Here is a 19,087-nt window from a genome sequence, read left to right on the forward strand (position 1 = left end):
CATAAGTGACTGTGGAGGCCAATTCTGGATCCACACGTCCTTCCACAGTGGGGACATTGGTTTCTGGGCAGGAGTTGATCACAGTGTGGATTTGCTAAGCGTGCCTTCCTCTTAGCACATTTCTCCCTTTTGTTCTGAGTTTGAGGGTCTTCAAATCACATGACACCTTTGGTAAAGGCTGTTCTCCAACTGGAGCGCTCACAGGCCAGTGTTTCCCAGTTATCATTGCTTATACCACATTTTTTAAAGATTTGCCTTGAGAGAGTCTTTAAACCTCTTTTGTTGACCACCAGCATTATGCTTTCCCTTTTAAAACAAAAAAAATTCCTTCCAGTAGCACCTTATAGACCAACTAAGTTAGTTCTTGGTATGAGCTTTCGTGTGCATGCACACTTCTTCAGATACACTGAAACAGAAGTTGCCAGATCCTTCTATATAGTGAGAAGGTGGGGAGGGGTATTACTCAGAAGGGTGGTGGGAATGGGTGATTGGCAGATAGCTGAGATGAGCCTGTTGACGACTCTTAACGACTGCAATAGGTTCAGAATAGAGTAGTTGCTTTGGAAGACGACAGTCAGGCATCCGCACAACATGACGAGTCCAACAAAGTTGATGTTGAAGAATCATTGCTTCCACACTGGTGATCTTTGCTTCTTCCGGTACACTGATATTAGTTTGCCTGTGTTCCCAAATGATGTGTAAATTTTTTTGAACACCATTGATGGAATCTTTCAAGGAGTTGGAGATGGCGTTTATAAGTGGTCCATGATATATCACCAGTTAAACATCGCAATATGTTGATATATCACAATGTCTGAAATAAGGGTGGAGCTATGTAGAGGTATCAGCTGGCGTCATGGTTTTTCCTCCATTGTGATTTTTGCCAGCTTCTGCTCTGGGGATTCACTGCTCCCTGCAGGAGGCAGTGGAGATCTCAGCCAACAGAGTTAGCAGACTCGAAAGAAGGATTGACTCCCTCTGTGTTTCCCCCCACATTGATTTTGGCATAGCACACACAAACAAGCATCATGATTTGCGATATTTTGCCAGGTCAAAAATTATAAACCCTGTATCATGATATGCATCTCAAGGCAGTTTTGGGCGATATATTGAAATATTCCCTAGCCCTAATCCTCGCTCTTCTTTGTGCAGCACAGAGTTAAACTGTGGAACTCCCTCCCACAGGAGGCAGGGGTGACCACCAAACTAGATGGCTTCAAAAGAGCTAAATTCACCAAGGAGAAGGCTTTTGATGATGACTAGTCTCAATGGCTCATCTCTGCATCCACAGTTGGAGGCAGGAATCTTTCTGAATCTCGGGGTTGGAAACCTGTGCTTGTTGGATGGGTGATACGGAATCTGGTCATGATGCAATTAATAAAATGGAAAATAAATCCATGTCAACAATCTGCTAGGAATTTCTAGGTTACTGTCATGCGCAGCGATGCAGTTTTCTGAAATGCTTGTGCTGACCTAAACAAATGTTTGATTTTTTCAGTTTAGTTGACTGAACAAGTGCACCATCCCCATTTGACCTGCTCAAACTGCCCCTCCTCCCAAAAATAGTCGTTAACTAGAACTGAAATATTTGATTAAGGAGAAAGCATCTCTCCAATGCACTTAACAGTCAAATCCTATGTGCATCTTGTTCGATTTTATGGGACTTATTCTCATGGAAGTGTGTATAGGATCACAGCCTTAATCTGGTTTCCGAGTAATTTCCAGTAGATTTATCCCTTTCCTTGGAAATTAATATGCGAGTTCTTGTAAATGTTTTCAGACACGGCCAATTAGTTGCAAGAGAAAGAAACCTAAGGAGATCTTGCACATCATCTTAGTTTATTTTCATGCTGCCTTTCCATCGCTAAAAGCCTCAAGGTGGCTCGCAACATGAAACGATTTGCATATTTACAAAAATAGAACAAAAGCAGTCATAAGCAATAAGGGGTCTCATATCAAAATGTACACAACAAAATTAAACAACCCCCATATAAGTCATAATAAGTTCTCAAAATAAAGATATGAAAAGAAGCTGGTCTCTGGTCTCTCTGGAAGCCTCAGCATTGGCAGCTGACGTCCGTCAATCAGTCAAGGGGGGTGGGGCTCTCTGCTCCAGCACCCCAAACACTTCTTTGCATGTTTTCTAGGTTTAGGGAATTTTGCAATTCTATTCTTCCCACCGGTCACCTCCCCAGTCTGGCTTACTAAAAGAACGATGAAACTGGGCCAGCACAATCCGCTGCCTGTTTGGGACTGGAAGGAGGAGGAGCTCAGCCCTGAGCTGGACTCTGTCCAAAGGCAGCAGGGGGGGGGGGGCTGCACACACCGCACAATCCTGATGGAGGAGGACATCATCTCAGGGTGGGTGGACCTGTCAGTTTGGGGTTTTTTTAAGTCCTCATGAATATTCATCAGCATTTCAGTGCAGATTTCTCCTGGTAAACAAACATTTCTGCAAGCAATTTCCCCCAATGCAAAGCATTTTTTCCACGAATGCATGCACACACACACACACACACACACACACACACAACACACACCTGCCTAATACTCCAGACATGCACTTTTGTACCCCTTGCTTGGTTGGAGAAATCCAGAGAGGCGCAAATTCCAAAGGGGAGGCTGCATTTCAGTTCTTGTAGTGATTTAGAAAGGGCACCTGAGGTCTGGAGAGCACTTCTGGCTGGGTGTCCAGACCTGTCCTGGCTAAAAAGCACAAAAGGGATTTGCACAGGTGTCCTCCTGCGCTTCAGGTTTTGCTGTTGTGCTTGGAGTTCTCAATTTGGAAGGGAAGGAAACATCTCTTCCTCCTCCCCTGCCGCCCTGAATTAGGATTACTATTTCTCAAGGACCAGCAGTCAGTTGAAAGGATTGTACGCGGGGGCCAGCGAGCCGTCTGCTGGTGGAGAGAGGCCTCCAACACAGGACACGGGCTTGGGAGTCAACAGGCCACAATTTCACTGATCACTGATGTCAGTAGGTTTGGGTGGACTGGATCCTGAATCTTCCAGCCCAACTGGATTAAGGATCTCCCTATGAATAAGGGTGACTCCACAAGATCACCCTCTGAAGGTGTGCTGTGACCCACTGAACTCTGACTGGGCATCTGGGCAGAAGCCCCTCTCCCCGGACCCCTTTAACGAGGCACCCCACATCCTTGGAGGAGAGCAGGGCTCCTTCAGGCAAGATCCAGCTCCAACTGAGCTGTCAGGTCCTGCCACAGCCTCCTTAAATGCCCCAAGAGGGGACCGCACTGGCAGAAGGGACTGGGAAGGCTCCCCTCTGCTTTGCTCCCCAGCCCACACCCACTGGCCCACCCAGGATTGGCTGGTGGCAGTGCAGGCACCACCAGCATCCTCTGCTGGCCACGCAAGGCGCAACAGGCTTCCCTGGTACAGCAGAGAGCCGGTCCAGGCCACCAGCCCTGCTCTCCACAGAAGGTAGACAACCCTTCTCTGCTCTGAGGATGGAGGCTGAGTCAGGAGGAAGAGTCTTCGCCCCCACTCTGCCTGCTTGAGGGTGTCGCCAAAGAGGAGCAGCATCTCACTCGCCTCTGAGGCAGGCGGGAGCCAAGGGCAGGACCACTACCCAGCAAAGCAAGGAGATGACCTGGAAGTGGGAGAGGTGGGCTCATGGTGGGGAAGGCGGAATTCGCCCCCTGCCCTGCAGCACGAGTGAAAGGAGAATTGGATGTTTACAGTCTTCTGGAGAAGACTTACACTTCTGTTCATACAGCATAGCATGTTGTTGTTGTTGTTGTTTAGTAGTTTAGTCATGTCCAACTCTTCGTGACCCCCTGGACCAGAGCACGCCAGGCCCTCCTGTCTTCCACTGCCTCCTGCAGTTTGGTCAAACTCATGTTAATAGCTTCGAGAACACTGTCCCACCATCTCGTCCTCTGTTTTCCCCTTCTCCTTGTGCCCTCCATCTTTCCCAACATCAGGGTCTTTTCCAGGGAGTCTTCTCTTCTCATGAGGTGGCCAAAGTCTTGGAGCCTCAGCTTCAGGATCTGTCCTTCCAGTGAGCACTCAGGGCTGATTTTCTTCAGGACGGAGAGGTTTGATCTTCTTGCAGTCCATGGGACTCTCAAGAGTCTCCTCCAGTTCCATAGTTCAAAAGCATCAGTTATTTGGCGGTCAGCCTTCTTGATGGTCCAGCTCTCACTTCTCATAGCACAGCATGAGCTTTTTTACAGCTGCATCACGCTGTGGACTCATGTTCAGCTTCTGTTCCTCCAAGACCCCTAGATCTTCTTCACATGTACTGCTAGTAAGCCAGGTGCCCCCCATCCTATATTTGTGCATCTGGTTCTTCCCGCCTAAGTGCAGAAGCTGACATTAGGATAGTCTTAGGTTCTTGTTTCCTTAAGGCAGGGACAGGAACAGGCAGGTCAGAAGCTGAACCAACAAGCGGGTCTAGTTTCAGGCATGGAGCCCTTCCCAGCCTCCCCACCCCCCAACTGGAGATGCTGCCAGGGGCTTCTGCAGGAAGCAGAGGGGCTTCTGAATGGCTGGTATCTCTTGCCCCTCTGCGCCAAGACTCAAGTCCAGCACTTTCCCTCCTGATCCGCCACACACACTCAGCCAGGGGCCACACGCTGTTCCCAGGCAGTGGTGCTGGAAGAATGCCCAGCAGAGGGGGTGGGTGGGGAGAAGGAGGCAGTTGCCCTTGGCTATCACTGCCACAGGAATGTGAGTAAGAGCCTGCTGGATCCGGCCAATGGTCCACCTAGTTCAGCGTCCTCTTGGTTGGCCAGATGCCCCCAATGGAACCCCCCCAAGTGTCACAGCGCTCTCCTCCTCTTCTTTTGCAAATCATCTTTATTGGTTTCTTTTCATTTTTATTCATAGAATCACATTATAACATCTCAGTTCTCCTACGACTAAACATGTATCTCTAAATAATAATAAAGAAAACACAAATAAAAATTTGTCCTTAATCGCTTGATTCATTCGTATTCCTTTTATACTTGACTTCCCTCCCCTTCTTACTTGGGTCCTGAGAGTTTGTTTTCCTGTTTTTTCCACTATATTTTAGTATTGTTTTTCTTACAGAAGTTATTCTAAACTGGTCAAAATTTCGATTTCCCCGTAACGGTATTTCAAATATTGTTTGAATATGTTCCAATAATTTTTTTAAAAAATTCTTTCTCTTATCTGCAAAGTCAGCTTGTCCATCTCCACGCTCTCCTCTTTCTGGATTTCCAGCAACTGGCATTCGGAAGGACTGCCGCCTCCTGCTGTGGAGACAGAGCAGAGCAACCCTGGCCTTATCCTCCTCCTCTGTGAATTTGTCCAATCCTCTTCTGCACCATCCTTGCCTCCTGTGGGGGAGAGTTCCGTGGTTTAACTGTGCTCTCCTTGGAGCAGGGAGAGAAGGGGAGGCGCAGGCCTGGCCTCTTCCTCCTTGCACTGGCTGGGGAGGCCTGCTGAGAGGAGAGGGGTGGGTGGGGTCCTCTCCCCCGCCTGCTCCCTGCGCATTATTGCTCCCCCATCAATAATTCACAGGCTGCTGCTGCTGCTGTGGCTCCACCAAGACTCTCTGGCTGCATCCATTAGAGGAGAGATGAGAGATGTCAGGAACCCGAGAGCCGCATCCTGGAGGTGCTGCAGCGGCTCCTACGAAGCAGCTGACCTGGCGCTTCTCTCTCTCTCTGGCAAAACGAAAGGCAGCGGCTTTTGCTCTCCTCCCTTCCAGCCTCCACATGTTGCCACAGGGGTTTCCTCTTCATTTGCAACCCAGCCTTGGGAGGCTTTGCTGGAAGCAGATGGGCTTGGAGCTTTGAGAACCCGATAAAAAGGCAGAGCTTCAGGAGGCGTTGATGCAGGAGGAAACGTGCTCTCGGGCGACGTGGCTGACTTTTGCACCCGCAGAAGAAGATTGAAGAGCCTGCTGGATCAGGCCAATAGCCCAGCTTGTCCAGCATCCTGTTCTTGCAGTGGCCGACCAGAAGGCTGGAGGTGGAGCCTGGGAGCCTTGGAGAGCCCTCTCCTCCTCCTCCTCTGTGAATTTGTCCAAACCTCTTTTAAGCCATTCCAACTGGTGTCCCCTGCGGGAGCAAGTGCCACAGTTTAATTCTGTGCTGCGTGAAGAAGTCCCTCCTTTGATTTGCCCCGACTCCTCCAACGTTCGGCTTCATGGGATGCCCAGGAGTTCTCCGTGTTTGGAGAGAGGGAGGACACTTCCCTTCCCCCACTCCTTGTGGATAGTATCCTGCTGGAGACTCGGCTCCTACCAAGCTGCCCTTCAGAGCTTTCTGGAAAAGTTTCTTCTTCCCCTCTCTTCTCTCTCTCTCTCACCCCCCCCCCATGCCTTGCAAAGAGAGGGAGTCCATCTTCAACCCCTGTGAGACTTGCCTTGGTCTCTGTTTCCTGGATCTCCCCCTCCCAATATGATTTAGATTAGGCCTGTGGGAATCTGCCTTATCAGACCAGACCAGGCTCTGTGTCCAGCTCCCTGACACAGGCTCTTGGGGGGGGGGGAGAAGGAGTTGGAAGGGACCCCAACGCTCATCTCTTCCAAGCACCTGCAATGCAGGAATCACAGCTACAGAATTCTTTCCATCAGCTGTGCCCCTTTGGATCTGCAAGCAAACCATGCCTTCTGCCATTGAGCTCTGGGCTTCTCCCCTCGGAGACTGGAGGCTGGGATGGGCAGAGACCTTTCTTAGAGGGACAAACAAACACAGACCTATCTTCTTGGTGAAGCCTGGGGTGAGCCTTAGAGGGAGAGGCCCTGCGCATTGATGGTGCAGCGTAAGAAGTGATGGCAGTGCAGGGGTTAATCCAACATGGAGCAGTTCAGGAGTTGATGGATGGCTTTCAACTTTTCTCTGAGCTTTCCAGGAAAGGTGGGGGGGGGGCATCTCTGAGCCACTTTCCTTCCAAGCTTGCATGGAACTTGTGTGCCTATTGATCTCTTCCATCTTTGGTCTTGCTACTAAAGGATTCTCAAGGCAGCTCATGATAAATGCCCATAAAATATTAACACTGGATAATTAAAACAATACACAAGCAGCAGGATAAATATACGTGGAGGTCCAGGGAGAGAGCCGCCCACCCCTCTTCTGAAACAAAGATGTCTTTTCCGGAGACGGGGAAGGAATGATCTGCTCTTTCTCCTCCCTCACTTACAACCCCCCCCCCCAAGAAGAAACTCTGAGCAGCGATTCTCCTCAAGGTCTCCGCAGAGTAAAGGAGTCTGGCTTCACTGAGATGCAGAGGGTGCTAAAAGAAACACCAAGGCTCTCTCCTCACTCCAGATCCCAACGCCTGAAGACTCAGGGCAGGCCAGAGTCCTCTGTCAGGGATGCTTGAGTTGTGATTGAGGGAGGGGGTTGGACTAGATGACTCGGGGGGTACCTTCCAACTCTACAGTGCTGTGAGTCCCACGGTGCAGGGTTAAACCCTGGAATATGCTCCCAGGTGTGGACAGATTCATGGAGGAGGTGGTTAACAGTGGTTAGAAGAAAAAGAAGAAGAGTTTGGATTTGATATCCCACCTTTCACTCCCCTTCAGGAGTCTCAAAGCGGCTCACATTCTCCTTTCCCTTCCTCCCCCCCAACAAACACTCTGTGAGGTGAGTGGGGCTGAGAGACTTCAAAGAAGTGTGACTGGCCCAAGGTCACCCAGCAGCTGCAGGTGGAGGAGCGGAGACGCGAACCCGGTTTCCCAGATTACGAGACTACCACTCTTAACCACTACTCCACACTGGCTCAACTACACCACACTGGTTACTATCCAGAATGGCTCTGCTCTGCAGTTGGAGACAAGTGAATGGTTCTGGATGCAGTGGTACCTTGCTTCTCAAACTTAATCTGTTCCGGAAGTCCATTCCGAAACCAAAGCGTTCCAAAACCAAAGCATTCCAAAAGGTGTGCTTTTCCATAGAAAGTAAGGCAAAATGAATTAATCCGTTCCAGACTTTTAAAAACAACCCCTAACCAGACTCTGGTTCTTAGGACAGGCTCTTCCATAGCTGAGCATCTCGTATCGGGAGGAGTTGACATTCGCTTCCCTGTTGCAAGACCCACCGGTTTGGGGTCAGGCCTGACCTTTGGAGCAATGGAGAGCAGGATCCTGCTCCCTCTTCAGCTCTTCCAGGGCAGCTGCCAGGTCCCCTTTTCACCTTCACCTGAATCATCACCATTGTTTATTTGTGTGCTGCCTTTCCATAGCTAAATCCTTTCAAAATGGAGAGATTCAAAACAAATGAATCAAAACAAACACAGCAAAATTAAAACACTCCCCACATAAGTCATAAAAGGATTGAAAAATACAGATGCAAAAAATAATAATACCAATAGCAGTGAAATTAGCATCTCCAGAGTTCAATCTTGACCCCAAGAAAACACCCTAAACAACACCCCACCCCAAGAGTCTGCAGGCATCCTGAGAAGAAGGTCTTTCAGGGCTCACAAGTAAGAGGGCCTCTGTGGAAGCCTCAGCTCCTGTAGCTGGAATCAGTCCGCCTGTCAGTCCAGCCATCATCTGTCAGGGCCCCAGAGCCTTCCCTTGCCAGGTGCCTCAAGAGGCTCGCAAGGGAAGGATCAGGTCTTGCAGGACTGGCAGCCAAGAATCTTCTCCACTCTGGACCTCCCCAGCTCCTCCAACTCTTCTTCCCAGGACTTCCCTTCCAGGCCCCTTGCCATTCCAGCCTCCGTCCTGGTCTGCCTCCTCCTTATAATGTGGATTCTCATGTGTCTCGGACTCCAGACCAGCCTGGTCAGTGTAGAAGACTCTCTGTGTTTGTCTGCTGGAGACTCTGTTCCCACCCAAGCAGCCTTAGGTTGCCTTTGTCCTTTCAGCCACCTCCTGGTGACCTGCTCAGGTCAAAGACCCTCCTGGCGCCTCCTGCTTGCTGAGCTCACAGCTTCTGCTTCCAGCGTTGGGCCTTTTGCTCTTGGGACCCAGGTCCAGGGTTTATTTTAAAGGGAGGATGTCACCTCCCTGGTGCTAGCCCAGCCTTCCAGCCTGTCAACATCATTTTCCATCTCTGTCAAATCTGTAAGCATTTCTGACTTTTTCCTGTCATCCGTTAACATTTTGCCGTTTCCCCCTAAGCGTCAAACTTCACCTTCCATTGACATCCTCCTCCTTACTCCACGCAGAGCTGGGGAAACCCATTTCTGTTGTTTTCTACGGCCCTTGCCAATCTCAGCTCCGTCTGGGAAGACAGGGCTGCTGCTGCTGCTCTCTCACTTGGGCCCTCCTTGCTTTTGGGTTCTCCGTGGGGGCTTCTGGTAGGTCTCTGTGAGAGCCTCATGATGGACACTGTAGTCTGCAATTCTAGGCTGCATCAGCAGGAGGTTGGAATAGATAACCCTCAGGCTTCCTTCAAACAATACAATTCTATGATTCTAGTGTCCCGATCAACAGAAGCAATAGTACCGCGCTCTCTTCTGCCTTGGTCAGACCATACATGGAATACTGTGTCCAGTTCTGGGCACCACAATTTGAGAAGGATGTTGACAAGCTGGAAGGTGTGCAGAGGAGGGTGACCAAGAAGATCAAGGGTCTGGAAACCAAGCCTGATGAGGAACGGTTGAAGGAGCTGGGTATGTTTAGCCTGGGAAAGAGGAGACTGAGAGGAGATAGGAGAGCCATCTTCAAATATCTCCTGCTCTGGAGGGTAGGACTCGAGGCCATGGATTTAAGTTTCCAGAAAGGAGATTCTGACTAAACATCAGGAAGAACTTTCTGACAGCAGGAGCTGTTCCATAGTGGAACGATTTCCCTCGGGAGGTTGTGGACTTCTTCCTTGGAGGTTTCTAAGCAGAGGCTGGATGGTCACCTGTCAGGGATGCTTTTGCTGCCTTGCAGGGGGTTGGACTGGATGACCCTTAGTGTCCCTTCCAACTCTATGGTCTATGATTCTGCGCCTGACCCTTCACCCGTCACTTCCTCCTTGGATGCAAGTGCAGGATAGCAGAGTTCCAGATGTTCCTTCTTTCCTCCTCGGCTTGAGAGATGAGGTTGTCAGCAAGGCATGGATTTATGGGGTGATCTGCTCCCGGCAGAGTTAGATTTCCAGCAGATGCCAGGATAGCTGAAAGCCCCCATCACTACAGTTCTTATCTGCAAAAGTTCAGTCATCTGTTTCAGGAGAGTTTCCTCCTCGTCTTCTGGCTGGCTGACAGGAGATGCCTGTCCGCTCTGCTCTCCTCAGATGTCTCGAATTCCCCTAACTAACATGTTCTAATTGTTATTTTAAGTATTCCCCTCCTCCCTTTTGTACACCGCTTTGACCTTTCTAATACGAAGCAATTAATGAGTTGTGCAAATAAACGAATCAAGCAACTAAACCTTTAGGTTTCAATTAGAAATGCAAACAATCTTGCAAAGGAGTTGAGCTGCTAGCATGAAGCAGGAACCTCATCAAAGGGGGGGGGGGGACAGGCAACAGGTTTTTCTTGGTTACAGTGGTGCCTTGATTCTCTTAATCCGTTCCACAAGTCTGTTCCAAAACCAAAGCGTTCCAAAACCGAGGCCCGTTTTCCCATATAAAGTAATGCAAAATGGATTAATCTGTTCCAGACTTTTAGAAACAACCACTAAAACAGCAATTTAACATGAATTTTACTACCTAAAGAGACCATTGATCCATAAATAAAAGCAATAATCAATGTACTGTACTATAAAATAAATAAGACAGTATTGTAGATGATGAAAATTAAATTATTATTATTTTCTTCCTTGCTCTGATGATAGTAATTGTTTGGAGGGGGGACTTTTATCCATTTCCACAGTCACACAATCTGTCAATCAGCTGAACTGGGTTCCACACCGTGGCAAAAACAAATTAACCGAAAAAGCCTCAAAAACAAAAACGCAAAATAAATAGAAAAATAGCGCCAAATACAGAGGTACCTTTGTTCTTGAACTTAATCCATTCTGGAAGTCCATTTGACTTCTGAAATGTTCGAAAACCAAGGGGCAGCTTTTGATTGGTGCAGGTGCCCCGGAAACAACAGCCGATGGCCACATCAGACGTTTGGCTTCCAAAAAACGTTTGAGAACCAGAATACCTCCAGGTTTTGGGTGTTTGGGAACCAAGGTACCACTGTATTATTATTAATAATAATATGATCCCTGGAGGAGAGGGCTAAGCTCTGCCTCCACAGTCGGAGTCAGCAGTGCTTCTGAATCCAGGAGGGACCAGATCCCTTGGGCTGGGATCCTGCTTGCAGATTTCCCTCTGGGGGATCTACTCTGCTGCTGCGAGAGCAGCATGGCGGACTAGATGGGCCACTGCTTTAGCTTCTCGGCATTCAGAGGCAGCGTCATGCACAAGCGAGATTCTTTCCTGCGCATTTCCTGGTGCCAGTTGCCTGACGCGATGGTCCTGCGCTGGCGTTCCCTGAGCCATCCTGGCCTCCTGTCCCTGGCATGTGGCTCCTGTTCCTCAGGGGCCACGGGGGGGGGGGGGAACTCTCCCATCTGCTGGCGGGAGGAAGAGCAAGTGCTCCTGTCTGGAATCTGCTTGCAAGGAGTTGTGTAGGGAACGGGAAAAGGATAGTTAGCTGGACTTTATTTCCATGCCGCCTTCTGGCCAGAAAGGACTCCCAAGGCAGCTCTCAAGGAGCAGAAGATAAATAAAACGGAAGCAATAAAATGCAGCTTATAGAAATCTGGGGTCAAATCTGAACATCTCCCCCCACCCAAAAAATAAGGTCACTCTTCCCAAATGCACACAATACTCTTCCTGAGGACAAAAGAATTTATGAATGTAAGAAGAGTTTGCTGGATCCGGCCAGCGGCCCATCTAGTCCAGCCTCCTGTTTCTGTGTCTGGAGCCTTGCTGCCAATGGCCTGCCTTCCCCAGGGTCAGAGAAATTGGGGGCCTTTTCCTCAAGGATGCGCTTCAACATCACCCTTGGAAGTCTGAATTAATGCAAAAGAATATTCTCCGCGGAAAAGCGTAAATGGTTTTATTCCAAAAATTTATGGTTCCATCCCAGAATGACCTGCCTCCCTCATGTTCAGGCTGCTGGGGAAAGGGAACAAGTTTAATTGGTACATTTATAGTCCTGGACTGCCTGGCTCTCTGCAAAGGAGCCCAGCCACTTTCTTTCCAACGCAACGTATAAATTGGAGCAATATTGGATTCTGCAGAGAAGAGATTACCCTCTCAGCTGCCTATAAAAATGAATTTGTTTCTGTAAGCTTTTTCCCTTTGTCCAGTGGACACAAGAGTCTCCTGGGCGTCTGTGATGGAGGCTGCAAAAGACCCCTCAGTGGCATTGCTCGGCCCCTGGGCTCCTGACACCCTCTGGATGTGGGGCAGGGCAGACTGTCCCCCATCAGGGCAGGCCATGGGGGTCCTTGTCTGGGGCTGGGAGGCCGAGCCCTCTGGACATGAAGGGAGTTGGCAGAGGTTGCACACTGACATTTCCTAAACCACAGAGAGCATTTTAATATGTTTTATATCCTGCCTTTTCAACAAAACAGTTTGCAAGGCGGCTAATGTTAAGTGCACAGAACCATGCGGGATGGAAATAATTAAACGGAGGCAGAAGAAAATCAGCAGCAAAGTAATCTTCAGCCGTCATAAAGAAAAAAGCACAATCTCCTTCCAATAAAACAGTTTTAACTTGGAAGGAAAGCGAAGTTGGAGCCAAGGAAATTTATCTGGGGGGGAAGGGCGATTGCACAGCCTGGATCTTCATCTTGCCTGTGGTTTCAGACATGTGCTCCTAGGATTGCAGAGTTGGGAGGGACCCCAAGGGTCATCTAGTCCAACCCCCTGCAAGGCAGGAGTCAAAGCTGTTTCACCTCTGCGGATGGTTGAGAGGGAGCCAGGAGCTGCCGGGAGACACGAGTTTGGGATGATGGCAAAAACATTGCAGGGGGTCATCTCAGTGGCCCTGAGGGTCCCTTCTAAATCTTCAATTCTATGATTCTATGAAAAGAAAAAAGGGACTGAACTCCAGAGGGGCCTCTCCAAAATTGAGGAATGGGCAGGAAACCAGCAAAGATGGAAGGGTTGCTGAACACAAATCCGGACACAGAAGTTGAACTTGGGGGGGGGAGGCAAAGTTGTTGAGCTATTTTTAAGGAAATTTGCCAAAAAACTCAACCCTTCTGACATGAGCTGCCATATGTCTGGGTCTACAAGGACATTTTTGCCGATTTTTTGAAAATTCACCCTGACATTATTTCCAATGGACAAATCCTGACCGTATGGAAGCCCCAAAGCATGCTTCAGTGCCAGCCTGGGCCAAGCGGTGAGCCACTGGGGCAAATAAACTGAATTTCCACATATCTACTCTGGTGTGGTCTGAGCTGGTGGTGACGGACCAGAAGGAGACTTTGAGTTTATGATCGCAGTTCCCTGTCAGAGGCCATGGAGACACCAGCCCCCCAAGGCAAAAGTTCATGCGAGGAATCATTGGGAAAGGGGTCAAAAATAAAACTTCTGACATCCTAATGCTGTCCTATGACACCTTGCATTGTGGGGCAGTGTGGTGCACTGGTTAGAGTGTCAGACTAGGGCCTGGGAGACCCGGGTTTAAATCCCCACTTCTTCAAGGGGTGACCTTGAGGGCAGTCACTTATGCATGAAGAAATGTTGCAGCATTTGGTATTTCTTAGCACTCCCTGGCATCCTTTCCACTGTGCCGTCTTTGTGATTGGTGATGCCACTGGGATGGTTGTATAGGGCCTTTGATGGCGCTTTTCTCAGCCTGTGCACCTCAAAGGATTTTGGGTGGTCATATTGTTGTAAGCCAAAAAAAACCTTATATCTTGAGCTTATGCCAATAAATCCCAGAAACATGAGGAGTTAGGAGTCCATCGTGGTTTATTGCAAAGCAATAGGTTACAGTCGGATCATTCTGCAAAACTGCAACCCCACCCAATGGTCCAGGCAGTGGTACTTATAAAGTTTCAGGCAAAGCATTTCAATTTTCACCAATCATGTACATCATTACCTCATTTCATGTTTAATACACATGCACAGTAAACACTGGAATTTTTGCTGATTCAGTGTTGATTCCCACCAGGATCTGTTACATTGTGTCAGTGGCGTAGCGTGGGGGGTGCAGGGGGGGCGGCCGCACTGGGCGCAACATCTGATGGTTAGGGTTAGGGGCGCAAATCCACGGGTTAGGGGGTGCAAATTACTTGCCTTGCCCCGGGTGCTGACAACCCACGCTACGCCACTGCATTGTGTTAGTACGCATTTTGGGAATCCGTGTAACGTGCAGACATTTGCACAATGTAACAACTTATGTTCTAGCTTTGAGCTGTATCTTTTTGATTCACATATTACATGGGTAGGCAAACTAAGGCTTGGGGGCCTGATCTGGCCCAATCACCTTCTAAGTCCAGCCCACGGATGGTCTGGGAATCAGCATGTTTTTACATGAGTAGAATGTGTCCTTTTATTTAAAATGCATCTCTGGGTTATTTGTGGGGCATAGGAATTCGTTCATTTTTCTTCTTCAAAATATAGTCTGGCCCCCACAAAGTCTGAGGGACAGTGGACTGGCCCCCTGCTGAAAAAGGTTGCTGACGCCTGAATTAGCTGTATTCCTGCCCCAATATTGGGGGGAGGCAACTTGCAAAATCACCTGTTTCTTAAAGCAGTGTTTCCCAACCGGTGTTCCGCGGCACACTAGTGTGCCGCGAGATGTTGCCTGGTGTGCCGCGAGATGTTGCCTGGAGGGAGGCGGGCGAGTCCAGAAAAGGTTGGGAAACACTGACTTAAGTTTCTCTTTCAAAAAGGAAACGTGGGTTAAACGGCGCCGCCGCCTCCCACTCACTTTCCTGCTCTGGCTTCCCTAACAGTTTTCCGAGTTGCGTCACTGGATCCAGCCCCCTTTTCCACATGTGACACGGGGCTGGAGGGAGGGAAAGAGGGCTTTACGTCGCGCACAAAGGCAGCCTCCTAGAAGCGCTCTGGGCCGGCGCCGTTTCGCCGAAGGCGCCGGAGGACCCCCACCCTCAGCTCCTTCAGAAAGGAAGCCCCGCCCCTCGGCTCCCTACGCCGCCAGGCAGCTCAGCTGACTGATGAGGACGTTCTGCGTCGGCGGCCGCCGCAAAACCACCGCAGTTGCTGGCAGCGTCCGCAGCGCAATAAGTAACAGCGCCTGGTGCTGCCAACTCTTTCTCTCTCTCTCCCGCCCCGCCCACAAGCTCTCGCGCGCCCCGCGTCAACATCGCTGCGCGCAGCTTCCCGAGCTCGAGGCCAGCCGCTGCACGCACGCGCCGGCTCGTCATCGGCTCCGGTTGTTGCCTTTCTCCGCCGAGGTCGGTGGACCCCGAGCCTAGGCTTCCTTCCCGCACCCCGCTTTCCGAAGACCGCACACCAGTTGGGCCAGTACATATTCCCCTCCCGTGACTGGAGCGGAATAGCCCTTTCTCTTCTTCCCCAACCCTTGTCGTTGGAGGAGTCCCTCAGTCCCTCGCTTTGCTGCCTCCTCCCCCCCCACCCCCAAAGCTTGGAGGTTCCCCGGCAAGGGGGAGGGAAAAAAATTGAAACTTACACTTTCGGGCGTCCCTCCCGGCGTGACGCTGCGCGCTGACGTCACGGGGCTGTAATGGTGGTGTGCCTCGAGAGTTTTTTCATCAAACAAGTGTGCCTTTGCCCAAAAAAGGTTGGGAAACACTGTCTTAAAGCAACAGGTTACCATAACTTCAGTATTAGAAGCGCACTCAAGGATTTCCAGGGGTACACATGACCACATTAAGGGTGGCCCTTTGGGCCCCTGCCACAATATTTCTTCAGCTGCCACTGGTGCCTGCCTCCTCATTCCCTGCTAAACTCCTGCAACTTTCCTGCTGCAAATGCTCCAGTTCTTTGGTGTTGTTGGTCGTCCTGCTTTTAATGTGCTACAGCACAAGAGCACCTCCCCTCAGGAGAGGAGAGGGCTCTTGTGTTCGAATCCTGCTTGCTGGTTTCCCATAATGGGCATCTGGTAGACCTCTGTGACAACAGGCTGCTGGGCTGGATGGGCCCCTTTGGCCTGATCCTGCAGAGCTGTGCTTGCCTTCTTCGCTTCTGCAGATGCCCTAATGCCTGCATTCCTGTTGTGCCTTTGTGCCTGGATTTAAGCAGTGGTCTAGAACAGCAAGCGCAGCCAGAACATAAAAGCGTTAAATTCTATGATTCTATGGGGGGGGGGAGGAGGACATTATGGTGGCCTGGCTGGTGTCATAATATAACTAACCTTTGCTGCAGGGGAAGGTGGGATTTGTGGATGAGACACAGACAATGGGATGGGCAGAGTTATATGAAGATGATAATTGATTGATTGATTGATTGATTGATTGATTGATTTATACTTGGCCCATCCAGCTGGGCCTCCTCAGCCACTCTGGGCGGCTCCCAACAAAATAGTAAAAATACAATAAAACATCAAAGAATCATAGCATTGTAGAGTTGGAAGGGACCCCAAAGGTCCTCTAGTCCAACCCCTGTAATGCTGGCATCTCAGCTAAAGCATCCCTGACAGGTGTCCCTCCAACCTTGGGGTGAAGTGGGGCTGCAATAATGCAAGAGGGCACCCGGAAAACTTTGCTCAGCCTGGACTGGCAGGACCTCTCCGGGGGTTCAGGTGGGAGTCTTGGCTGGAGATGCTGTGTGTGTGTGGGGGGGGTGAAGCCGGGACCTTTTGCGCAGGGAAGGGGGAGCCAGCTTGTTTTCTGCTGCTCCCCCAGGGAGGACACACTGGATTTCAGTGGCAAGAAAGGAGATTCTAGTGGGGGTTGCCATGTGTCCTCTTTTTCCACGACATGCCCCCCTTTTCAGGGGTAAAATCTCTGCCTGGGTGGGTTTTTAAAATTTACCAAAATGTCTCTGGCTATACTTTCTGGAGGAGACATAGACACAACTGGTGGCTGAAGACTTGCTTTCCTCTTCCCTTCTTCTGCCCCCTCAGCAATATTTCACAGCTTCTATAGCCTACATATAGTAGGGGTATTTAAAAAGAAAGTTGCCATAGCGTCCTCTTTTTGGCTCTTCAAAATGTGGCAACCCAAGTTCTGATCTTATTTCTTGAAAGTTTTAAAGAGGTTTTTTTTAAAAAAAAACCTGATACTGTTATTGTCTTATTCAATTTGTAAACCAGTTTGAGGTTGTTGGAGATTCACCCCCCCCCCATCAAATGGTGTATAATTTTTATGAAATAATAAATACACAAATAGCTGTTCCATAGTGAAGAGACCCATTGGATTCTTTTGCCAGAGGCTTTTATGCAGCGGTCGGACGACCACCTGATATGGATTCTTTAGCTGTGTTCAGGGGGGAGGTCCAGTTGGCCCTGGGGGTTCCCTTCTAAGAATTCTACACTTCTATGAAATGAATTGTGCCGGTGGCACTTGAACCCGGTGCTCCCCATGTAACCCCTCTCCTCTCTCTCTCTCTCTCTCTCAGCATCCTGACCCCGCTCTACAATGGAAAAACTGCTTCTGTATCTGCTCTTCATTGGCATAGCGGCAAAGGCTCAGATCTGTCCCAAGCGCTGCGTCTGCCAGATCTTGTCCCCCAACCTCGCCACCCTTTGCGCCAAGAAGGGCCTCCTCTTTGTGCCCCCCAACATCGACCGGAGGACCGTGGAGCTGCGGCTGGCCGACAACTTTGTCACCAGCATCAAGCGCAAGGATTTTGCCAACATGACCAGCCTGGTGGACCTGACCCTCTCGAGGAACACCATCAGCTTCGTCACCCCGCACGCCTTCGCTGACCTGCGCAACCTGAGGGCCCTGCACCTGAACAGCAACCGGCTGACCAAGATCACCCACGACATGCTGAGCGGGCTCCTCAACCTACACCACCTGATCCTCAACAACAACCAGCTGACGCTGATCTCCGCCACGGCCTTCGACGACGTCCTGGCGCTCGAGGAGCTGGACCTCTCCTACAACAACCTGGAGACCATCCCCTGGGACGCCGTGGAGAAGATGGTCAGCTTGCACACCCTCAGCCTGGACCACAACATGATCGACAGCATCCCCAAGGGGACCTTCTCCCACCTCCACAAGATGACCCGCCTGGACGTCACCTCCAACAAGCTGCACAAGCTGCCCCCTGACCCCCTCTTCCAGAGGGCCCAGGTCTTGGCCACCTCAGGGATCATCAGCCCCTCCACCTTCGCCCTCAGCTTTGGCGGGAACCCCTTGCACTGCAACTGCGAGCTGCTGTGGCTGCGGCGCCTCTCCAGGGAGGACGACCTGGAGACCTGTGCCTCCCCGCCGCTCCTCTCGGGCCGCTATTTCTGGTCGGTCCCCGAAGAGGAGTTTCTGTGCGAGCCGCCACTCATCACGAGGCACACCCACGAGCTGAGGGTCCTGGAGGGGCAGAGGGCCATCCTGAGGTGCAAGGCCCGCGGGGACCCTGAGCCGGCCATCCACTGGATCTCGCCCGAGGGCAAGCTGATCTCCAACGCCACGCGCTCACTGGTCTACGACAACGGGACCCTCGACATCCACATCACCACCATGAAGGACACGGGCTCCTTCACCTGCATCGCCTCCAACCCAGCCGGGGAGGCCACGCAGTCAGTGGACCTGCACATCATCAAGCTGCCCCACATCATCAACAGCACCAACCACATCCACGAGCCAGACCCCGGGTCCTCGGACATCTCCACCTCCACCAAGTCCGGCTCCAATGCCAGCAGCAGCAGCAGCAGCAGCAGCAGCAACGGGGAGACCAAGGTCAGCCCCGACAAGAAGGTGGTGGTGGCCGAGGCCACGTCCTCCACCGCCCTCCTCAAGTTCAACTTCCAAAGGAATATCCCCGGAATACGCATGTTCCAAATCCAGTACAATGGGACGTATGACGACTCGCTTGTTTACAGGTAAGGGGCCCTGACCAGTTTGGCCCATCAGCTGCTCCCTTCGCTGAGGGGAACCTTTCCCCTTTGCCTCTTCTTGGCTCTTGGGGGGTCAGGTGGGCTCAGCAGGAGATGGGGAGAAACCCTCTTCATTCAGGTCTTGCCAGCGCCAAATTCAGGACAGTGTGGGACTGGAAGAAGGAGGAATGATGGAGACTGACTCGCCCTCCTGAGTCTTCCAGAGAAGAGGAAGACAGTATAGATTTACAGCAGTAGTTTGAGGAAGGTCATGGCTCAGAGGGAGACAA

The 19,087-nt window shown here is 50.6% G+C and overlaps 1 protein-coding gene across 3 annotated transcripts in view; it reads left to right on the forward strand.

Moving 5' to 3' along the window:
* The window catches only part of LRFN5 (leucine rich repeat and fibronectin type III domain containing 5), a 75,758-nt gene that overhangs the window by 38,050 nt on the left and 18,621 nt on the right, over window positions 1-19,087 (forward strand). For all 3 annotated transcript variants that reach the window (XM_083514799.1, XM_083514800.1, XM_083514801.1), the window contains exon 2: window positions 17,378-18,803. In XM_083514799.1, coding sequence (XP_083370925.1) covers window positions 17,398-18,803 — 1,406 coding nt within the window. In that variant the 5' untranslated portion in view covers window positions 17,378-17,397. The remainder of the gene's footprint in view (window positions 1-17,377; window positions 18,804-19,087) is intronic.

The sequence above is a fragment of the Podarcis liolepis genome, assembly GCF_965112155.1.
Source record: "Podarcis liolepis genome assembly, chromosome: 1".
Taxonomy (NCBI): Eukaryota; Metazoa; Chordata; class Lepidosauria; order Squamata; family Lacertidae; genus Podarcis; species Podarcis liolepis.